Raw genomic sequence first — 10527 nt, forward strand, 5'->3', positions numbered from 1 at the left:
AAGCACCTTTATAACATTTGCATCAGCTGCCCAGGGGTTCTGTAGCACTGCAGTAGCAACTCTGCTGCTGCCCCAGTTGTGTTCAGCGAACTGAGTTCAGGTTGGTAATGAGTCTGGACCTGACTCATATGAAAGGCTTGGTACCTGCAGCGACAAGGCTAGCAAGAGGAGCACAGTCAATGTTTTCCAATGCTGTCATCCATCCAGTCTAGACTGACAGTAACCTACAGTGTATGTTATTTCCCTAGAGCGTAATACCCAGATTACCATAATGAATGAAGAGCTATTGCGGAGGATAGCCGACGGAAGGACGACACAACCTAAGATCATTCACGTCCAGAAGACCCTCGATACCTCTGTCCCCCTGAACTACGATTCCTCTCCGAGTGAAGTCAAAACTTGGCTGGAGGCCAAAGGCTTTTCTCAGGTGTAAGTTGGGTCTCTGTCCAGCCAGAGGGTCGCCAACCCTCCTGAATTGAGCAAGAAGCTACAGGAAATAAAGTTGAATCTCTGGGACACTTCTGCGAGCAACACCCTGGAGCAAAATTCATAAATGCATTAAATAAATTATAGTGGGGTGATGGGGAACACAAGGCGGTTTGACTCAAAAGTCAAGAATAGCCAATTGGGTATCGAGAAGTCTGCTTGCTTGGCGTGGGAAGCTGGGTTGAAATGAGGATGGGCGTGTCAGGCGACCAATAGCAAGAGTGTGGGGGCGGGGCAAAAGGCCACGTGGTGAAGCCTCTCGAAATGCAGCTTGGCAACCCCTATCCAACTACAATAGGAATACGAGTTCAGTGTAATGCCAGGCACCCACATTGTAGGAGAGTCTGTGTCCTAAATCTCCAGAGTCACCTTGAGAAATGCATCCAATGTTCTGTGTCCAGTGAAGTCCATGCAGCTCCCAGTGAGGCCGTGGTGTTGTCTCCAGTTACATCCTTTTGTGTTGTTGGGCAACACTTGCACTATGCGGCTTAGTGCCCTTTTACCTGAGCTATAAGCCTCCTCTGTAAAAAAAAAAAAAAAAATCCTTCAGGGCATCTTAACAACCCTGTTCCTCATGGGCTTGGGTTATTTTTATTGCATGGTAGTGAAGGATCAGGGTTTTATTACAGATCATATATCTATAGTGCAGAAACAGGCCAATCGGCCCAGTTGGTCGATGCTGGTGTTTATGCTCCACACTACCTCCTACCCTACCTCATCTCACCCTATCAACATATCCTTCTATTCCTTTCTCCCTCATTGTTTATCCAGCTTCCCCTTAAACACACCTATAATATTCACGTCAACCACTCCATGTGGTAGCAAGTTCCACATGCTTACCACATTCTGGGTAAAGAAGTTTCTCCTGAATTCCCTATTGGATATATTAGTGAATATTTTAAATTTATGGCTCCTAGTTCTGGACTCCCTCACAAGCAGAAACTTTTCTCTTCGTCTGCCCTATCAAATCCCTTCATAATCCTAAAACTCTCTGTCAGTTCACCCCTCAAACTCTTTTCTGAAGTTTTCCAGCCTGGTTCTATCTTTCCTGAAAGGTGTAACCTCTCACTTCTGGTATCATCCCAGGAAATCTTTTTTTGGCACCTCCTCCAGTGTCTCTATATCCTTTTTTGGAATTTACTTTGATGCTTGCTAATTTCTCTCTCTCTCTCTTCCTCTCCTGTAGTCTCCTTACACCACACACAATTCTTGGCCTAGTGGTCAGGCCTAGTAGTCTGGTCTGAGGCCTCTGCCAGTGCCACTCTGCAGCTGGCCTGGGTTTCATTGCTTCCTATGTGGGACAGAGCTCAGGTGAGGATTCGCATCATCATCTCTCAGTCCTGCTCTATAATTCAGCCAGGTAGGAAACTTTTGGCAGGAAGGTGGGGGGAACAGGGAGGTGGAGAAAATGGGAAGTGTCTAATTACCATCCTTTACTCTCGCTTGGGTCTAAATGCAGAACAGTCACAACACAGTGTGGGAGAGAATGCACAAACAGAGCTACAGAAGATTCATCAGAATGTTAATCACCTCTCTCTCTCTCTCTCTCTCTCAGGACGGTGAATTCTCTTGGGATTCTGACTGGTGCTCAGCTCTTCTCTCTGCAGAAAGACGAATTGAGATCAGTGAGTCCAGAGGAGGGAACACGTGTCTACAGCCAGATAATGGTCCAGAAATCAGTGCTCGAGGTAAAAGGATATTTCTGTTGCTTTAAATATTGGGAGAAACATATTGTCTACATGGCTTACAGAAACACTCTCGGTTGACCAATGGTCCATACCTGCAAATTTTCCAGTGGTGGAGGAGGAGATCATTGGTTAGCAATGGAGAGCTAGATCCCTGACTAATTATTTCCTCCTCCTACGCCCACTATGGCCTTGGTTTGGTAGGGGAGGCAGTGTGGGTGGTGTTGAGGGTTTGTTGTGATTTATTCCCATTTAGAAGTAACCTTATGGGTCACCATGCAAGGCAGATCCTCTGGCATCCATACTACTATCCAAGCCTGCAGACCACACCCGCCAGAGAAACACAGGCACTCAAAATTCAAAAATAATTGGCACAAACACAAGCTCCCTAGGGAGATGGTGGAAGCTGTTAGTATTCATTTATTCAAATGCAAATCAGATAGATTTCTTCCACAAAGTAACACTTTGAGGATCCAGTATATCAGTAATTTGAAACATGACGTGTGGCGAGTGTAACGTGCTTTGGAGGAACAGGTGACTTGGGACCGATGGTTCCCAAAGCTCTCCACCACTGGGGGTTTTCCTCCCCTCATGTCTGGGTCTGTTGTAGACTCATTAATAGAGACTGATCACTGTAATTAGTCAACAACTCAACCAGCCTGTACTTGCAAAACTCAGAACACTAGGTCCAACATTAGATGTGATTCCGCAATTGGACAGTACTTACTGAACAATCCCAAGTGTGCTAAGACTTACACTAACAACCAATTTAAGATTATCAATTGAGCTCGCAATGTGACTCAATTACATTTTCTAGAAGCTACATATATTCATACACAGTGACCTGTCCTCTGCAGACAAAAGGAATATGTCCAGGCTTTGCACCTTTTTTTCTGAATTAAACAAGAGCTTGGAGGACAATAGTTCCCTGGTGCATTCGCCTTGGCAATGCCTTGACCAATCAGAGTCGACTTGCCAACTAATCATCACCCTTTTCTCATGCAGTATAAATTGTTGCTCCCTTTTAAATTTGGTATTCTTGCATCTGTCTTGATGAGTGCAAGACAAAAAGTTTCAATAGCATGTCTATTTTTTCATCAAAACTTCATTACTGTCGTATCATGGAACTAATCAGGATAGCAGGTGAACTAGATAGACCCTGGTCTCTTTTCTTATGCTGTTAAATGCCTTTGAGGTCCAATATTGTCGGAAATCCTGATGAAGGAAGTCCCTGTCCCCTAATTCCAACCCTTCCTCCATGTCAATAGCTTAGCTTGAGGAAGTCAGACAGACTCCCACCCCCAAAAGAGCATCCAGAAGCAGGAAGGCAAGGCTGGAACCCACTAATCCAGGTTCAGGCCTAATTCCTGCCTGGTCCGACAGTCTCAGGATAAAGTCATAGCGGGAATCTGGCAGATCAAACACAAATTTTTGCTCCCTATAAACTTTAAGGAATCCGAGTTCAGATCTGACTCCTTTTCCCATCCTGCAACCCCTACCCCACAGCTCATTAAAAGGATGGCAAGGCCACATTTAATGCCCATTTCTGATTGTGCAGAGGAGGTTGTGGCCAGCCTTCTACTTGAACCAGCTATAGTCCGTGTTTCGAAGGTGCTTCCATGATGGTGGTCAATAGGAAATTCTAGGACATGGGCAGCGATGGAGGAGTGGCAATATATGCCCAGGTCCAGATAGTGGTTGGCTTGGAATTGTCAGAGCGAATTGTTCAATGTGGTGAAAGGTTCAATTGCCCACCAGGCACAAGTTAAAAAGACAAGCCAGGTCGAACACTTTGACTGAAGCGGACAAGTTATTATGGAATACGTTACTTGGGAAACAGGTCGGATGAGTGGATTCAATCGACAGTTTGATACATTTCTGAAGAGATTGAGGAATATGGTGAGAAGATAAGCCAGTCTTAAGAACATAAGAAATAGGAGCTGGAATAGGCCGTTTGAGCCTTTAAGCCTGTTCCACCATTCGACAAGATCAAGGCCACCTCAACTCTACCTTCCCATACTATCCTAATATCTCTTAATTCCTTTAATATCCAAAAATCTGTCAACCTCTGTCTTGAATATACTCAATGACTGAGCATCTACAGTTCTCTGGGATAGAGAATTCCAAACCCTTTGAGTGAAGAAATTTCTGCTCACCTTACTCTGACCCCTTACTCTGAGACTATAACCCCAGCATATTCCTCAGCATCTACCCTGTCAAGCTCCTTAAGAATTTTGTACATTTCAATTAGATCACCTCTCATTCTTCTGAACTTCAGGAAATAGAACCCTAGTCTACTCAACTTCTCCGTCATGTTAATCTATCAAGAATGGAAGGCCCAGTTAGGTATAACAGGCCTTTTCCAATTTCTAAAACTGCTCTTATTAATGAATTTCTTACAGGAAAACCGGGATGTAACGGAGTTGGAAGCCATAATGGAAAAACAGAAGAAAAAGGTGGATTATGAAATAAAAATGTCCACTTTGTGAGGAGAGGAGAAAGTGCTCATATTCCCAGTACATAGACTATATTTTTTCAGGCAACTCTTTGGACACCTCAACTGCCATTATTAGGTGTGCAAATGTGTGACATTAGTATTGTAGCCCTCACAACACCAGAAGTTACCCCCCAAAAAAATGTACATGTAATGTAGATTGACTTTTAGTTCTACACGTATTGCCTTTAATAAGAATCAGCCACTTTAGGGGATGAAGTTGTACAGATCTGAAATTGGTGCCACTGCATACTCTACTATGACTGGACAATGGCCACCTCTTTATTGCAGTAGAATGGCCCAAGATTGGGCCAATATGGAGCTGCAACCGGTGAACAGTTTTGAACAAAGGAAATAATGTTTTTTTTTACAAATCTTCCTTCAGCCACTTGACTTGTTGTTATAGAGAGACTGTGTCCTCTACAATATTCTCCAGGAGCCAACAAACATCTGTTCAGAGACCTTGGCTCTGTGGAGGAAGGGCATCCCAGCCTAGCCAAGCCTGATGAAGAGAGAAGATAGGAGGGCATAAGTAATAAGTTAGCCAGCTTTTCAAAAGTGGGGAGGGGGAAAATCATAAGAATGTAAAAAGAAAAAACTGAATTTATGCGTTATTGAAAAAGCTTTTGATAAGAAATTGAAATTGCATTTTATGGATGTATACATGGTAACTACATATGTAATCATTCCCTTATAAATATAGAATGAGTTTTGAAACTAGTGCAATGTAAGGTTGATGGAGATTTCTGAAAATGGCTTTGAATGTTCACAACAGCAAGGTCTTTTCGTGATAGAATGCTCCCATTTTTCTTGGTTGGAGCTGTTGGTAGAGGGACTTTTACCATGTCTAGCCTTCCTACACGGTCGCCTCCCACCACTGCCCCACCCCTACTCATATTATCCTGACCAGGAATTCCATCACCTCTCGTACACCAACATGACACCCCCATCATTTTTATCATCTTTTCTCAGGTGTGACAAGGTCACATGAATTGCCCGTACCCAGTTTCCCTGAGAAGATGGTGATGGTGTGGGCTTTCTTCTTAAACCATGGCGGTCCATGAGGTTATGGTGCTTCGATCTTTAGGTAGGAAATTCAGGGCTATTAACCCAGCGACAACGAAGAAATTGCCATGTATGTCCAAAATCTCTCGTAGCTTGATGCCAATCAAATATCACCAAAGCCAATCAGTGCTGCGACCTTGTGCCAACAGGAAGCTTGGCCTGTTGGAAACTAAACTCATTTCACCAAAAAAAACCCTCAAAGGGAGTTTTTCCACAACAGATACTGCTATGTGGAAGTAAGCAAAGGGAATCCACGACTAGCAGATATTCTTCAACCAATCCTCCGACTCCATGCAGAAGCAAATCAACTGAGCTTGTGAGGCACTGGCAAATGTTTGCTATGCCAAGGCTGTTGGCCTGCCCTGCGGGGGAGATGGGAGGAAATGAGGCATGTGCTGACCAGAGCGGAACTTATTTTGAATTACGTACAGGCCACCCACATCACTGGAGATAGCAAGGGATGGTTCGGTTGATATATAGGGATAGGGCAGGGAAGTAGAGTTGAGATAGATGATTAGCCATGATGTTATTCAATGGCAGAGCAGAGTCAAGGGTCTGTATGGCCAACTCCAGCTCCTATTTCCTATGTAACCAACATTTTTCTGCATATTTATTATAAAACAATGGCTCATAATCCAAGCACAGAAAGCAATAGCCCGAATGTGGGCTTGTGCCAAGAAATTCTGCAGTGGAATTCAGCGGTGACAGTTACTTTATGGTAAAAGATGAAAAACCTCTTTTTTGCCATAGCTGCTTTTCATGCAACTGGTGATACATTACGGTTTTCGCCTTTCAGCACAGAAGCCTGAGTTCTTCCTGAATGATGGTAAATGGATTGCCACCAGTATACTCAAATGCTGCTATTTATTTTTCACTTTACAACCAGGACAGGTTGTCTGGGTGTCTGCCTCTTTCTGTATAAAGTCAATAAAATGTACAGTGACAAACAGTGAAAATGTGCTGTCCTTGGTTTGTTATTACTCCAGTTGGTGCTGAACACTACAAATGTCTTCATTCGCTTTCAAATGTATTTATTTTTTCTTCTCTACGTGACGATGAAAGAGCTGTATTGGGATGAGAATATGCATCCGACCACTGAGTCCACCCCCTATCCACAAGTAGCATTCGCACTACACAAGTGTCAGGCAATGACCATCTCCAACAAGAAAGAATCTAACCATCTCCCCTTGACATTCAACGGCATTACTATTGCTGAATTCCCTACACCATCAACATCCTGGGGGTTACCATTGGCCAGAAACTGAACTGGACCAGCCATATAAATACTATGGCTACAAGAGCAGCTCAGAGGCTGGGAATTCTGCAGCGAGTAACCCACCTCCTGACTCCCCAAAGCCTGTCCACCATCTACAAGGCACAAGTCAGGAGTGTGATGGAATACTCTCCACTTGCCTGGATGGGTGCAGCTCCAACAACACTCAAGAGGCTCGACACCATCCAGCACAAAGCTACCTGCTTGATTGGCATCCCACCCACCACCTTAAACATTCACTCCCTCCACCACCGGCACACTGTGGCAGCAGTGTGTACCATTTACAAGATGCACTGCGGAAACTCACCAAGCCTCCTGGAATCAGGGAAGGGTCATAGTGGACAATGAAAATACTTTACTGACCTTCTGGAATATTCCAACACACCACCAGGTACATGAACACAACCAGAGTTGGGACAGTGGGGGTCGGGGAGGAAATGAGAGGGTCATGGTCCTTTAATTTTTTTGGATGGCTTGCTCTGGAATTCTGAGAATTTTCCATGATGTTCCTCTGTCCAGCCTTAATATGAGGTTGTATCTCTGTGCAGTTCTATTCACTGCAATGTTAGGAAAGTTGTCTAAACTGTTCCACAAACAATCCTCAGCTTGACAATAACATTTCTTGTGGCCTTCATGATTGTTGGGCTGTCGGTCAACTTCCTTTTGTGTTAGTTGAGTGTTTCTGCCTCTGGCCTGAGGACAATGCCAAAGCATAAACTGGGCATGGAATAGAGTGGTTGGACTTTGACACAGACCCAATTCAACCCACCCTTTTCTTCAAAAAGTGAAAATTAGATGGAATGACAATACTTGCCAGAAGTCCCACCTTGTTTTGCCCCTCAAAGCATACTATGTCTGTATGAGACAGGGGTACTTACATAGGATTACATTGAAATTACAGTACAGAAACAGACCATTCATCCCAACTGGTCTATACCAGCATTTATGCTCCATGCAAGCTTCTTCCTACTTTACGTCATCTCAACTAATAAGCATATCCCTCTATTCCTTTTGCCCTCATCTGTCTATCGAGCTTATCCTTAAATGCATTTATGCTATTCACCTCAACCACTCCCTGTCGCAGCACGTTTCACATTCTCACCGTTCTCTGGGTAACGAAGTTTCTCCTGAATTCCTTATTGGATTTATTAGTGACTATCTTATATTTATCGCACCTAGTTCTTGTTTCTCTCACAAGTAGAAATATCTTCTCTACGTCTACCCTATCAAACCCTTTCATAATTTTAAAGACCTCTCTCAGGTGAGCCCTCAGCCTTCTCTTTCAGAGAGAAAAGAGCTTCAACCTGTTCAGTCTTTCCTGATATTTATAATCTCTCAGTTCTGGTATCATCCTTGTAAATCTCTTTTTGGACGTTCTCCAGTGCCTCTATATCCTTTTTGTAATATGGAGACCAGAATATTATTCTAATAGGAGTTATGGAAATTTGTTGTCACATTCTTAGTGACAAGGTACCACTCCAATATTCTTCCCCTCCCCACAACCTCCCCACCCAGACTAGGTAAACTGCTATGGAATGTCGGAAATGTCTGGATTGTGAGCTGGGAGGTGTCTCGTCACAACAGCATCGAGACTTTTAAACACTTATTTACCTTGATATCACATTCTAGGAATAAGAGGAGTCTCCGTTTCCTACTGACCCTTCTCAAATCCCTGGGGATTAACCGCTAATGATGTTTTCTTGGATAAAATCTTCAACATGGTAACGACAAGTTATTAAAGACATTTGTGATATTTTTCTGATCTGTAGTTTTTAATTACAGGCAATCTATGTTTCGAGAAGAAGTAAGAAATTAATGTAAAAAATCTACTTACCTCATTGGTCCATGGTAACTCTGAGCATTGCATCTCTCATGATAGTTTTTCACATTTTGATTGGATACTGTTAACCACATCACTGTTTTTAAATTATGCTGTTTGCAAAATTCACCTGTCCTGGTGTCTAAGGAGTTAAAGTGCTCAAACACATGTGTGCACAGACATACATAGGAACATAAGAAAAATGAGTAGGCCATTCGGCCCCTCGAGCCTGCTCCACTAAGATAATGGCTGACCTTCTACCTCAATCCACTTTCCCACCAGATTCCCATATCCCTCGATTCTCTTAAGAGTCCAAAAATCTCTCGATCTCAGTCGCGCATTTACTCAACAACTAAGCATCCACAGCTCTCTGGGGTAGAGAATTCCAAAGATTCACAACCCTCTGAATGAAGAAATTTCTCCTCATCTCAGTCTGAAATGCATGAGGTCCCATATCCTGACTCCGTGACCCCTTGTTCTAGACTCTCCAACCAAGGAAAACAGCCTCTCACCATCTACCCTTTCAAGCTCTCTAAGAATATTATATATTTCAATGAGATCACTACTCACTCTTCTAACCTCTCGAGAGTCAAAGATCTGTTCATTCAATCCCTCTGCATAGGGCAATCCCTTCATCCAGGAATCAATCTAATGAACCTTTGTTACACCCACTCTAAGGCACATATTTCCTTCCTTAGGTAAAGAGACCAAAACTGTACACAGTATTCCAGGTGTGGTCTCACCAATGCCCTGTACAATTGCAGCAAGACTTCCTTACTCTTGTACTACAAACCCCTTGTGCTTGCACGCCCACACACACACACTTACAAAATACTTGTGCAAAAACTTACCCTGACACAAATATAAAAGAATGGAAATGTGTTCAGTGAAGAAACAGCACCCAAATGTTTATTAAAACAACACAATATGATAGATACTTCAGGAAGATCAAGAGAGCAGTGAATACAGTACGTGGCACATGATGAACAGAACAGAATGACCACTATCAGCTACAGAACTGCAACACGGTCCAATGTTTTATAAAGACACAGACACTGGGTGTTGAGAACCAATGGCCCAGTCAGTCTAGTGAGAGAGGTGATGACCCCTCAGTGATAGACTGACTGACATGCCACCTGCCTGGTGTTGCTTGGAGAGCTCACTGTGTTATCTGAAAGGTTTTCAAATGGAAAATGAACCCAAAGACCGGGTCTTCCTTATAAAATCCATTTCCCATTTGGTCCTGTGTCTGGTGAAATGGGGACATTAATTTTTGAGGTTTTTAATGAATTTTCACTACACCCTGCCTTCATTCCACAGTCTTCCTGTCTTTCACCCTCCGTTAGCCGGATTCCAGCTGGTTTTCAAACTGGATTTGGTGTTTTGGGAAGGTCATCAACTATCCTTCCTGGAGTTGGGGAAGTAGGTGCTAATTGTATAATAATTGAGTACTCAATTGTGTTCAGTGGTGAACAATAACAGGGGCTTCACTTGTGAGTCTATATATAGAAGTTTGGAGGTGCATGTATCTAATGTCCATCTCTGTAAATAAAAGCCGATAAAGTGGGTTGAGATGGGGCTCCAATTCTATCCTTCACTACCTGGCTTTCTGGAGCAGAAGTGCTGATGGGGTAATATAAATGTCACATCATGAAGAGACTCAATGGACCAGCTGATCTTTTCATGTCCTTCACTTTCATATGTC

The 10527-nt window shown here is 43.3% G+C and overlaps 1 protein-coding gene across 2 annotated transcripts in view; it reads left to right on the top strand.

Annotated features, from left to right (window-relative positions):
* The window catches only part of LOC137353663 (epidermal growth factor receptor kinase substrate 8-like protein 1), an 88300-nt gene extending 81633 nt beyond the window's left edge, over positions 1-6667 (top strand). For both annotated transcript variants that reach the window (XM_068020020.1, XM_068020021.1), the window contains 3 exons: positions 249-429; positions 2042-2174; positions 4574-6667. In XM_068020020.1, the coding sequence (XP_067876121.1) occupies positions 249-429; positions 2042-2174; positions 4574-4660 (401 nt within the window). In that variant the 3' untranslated portion in view covers positions 4661-6667. The remainder of the gene's footprint in view (positions 1-248; positions 430-2041; positions 2175-4573) is intronic.
* Positions 6668-10527: the final 3860 nt, after the last annotated feature.

The sequence above is a fragment of the Heterodontus francisci genome, chromosome 41 (assembly GCF_036365525.1).
Source record: "Heterodontus francisci isolate sHetFra1 chromosome 41, sHetFra1.hap1, whole genome shotgun sequence".
Classification (NCBI taxonomy): Eukaryota; Metazoa; Chordata; class Chondrichthyes; order Heterodontiformes; family Heterodontidae; genus Heterodontus; species Heterodontus francisci.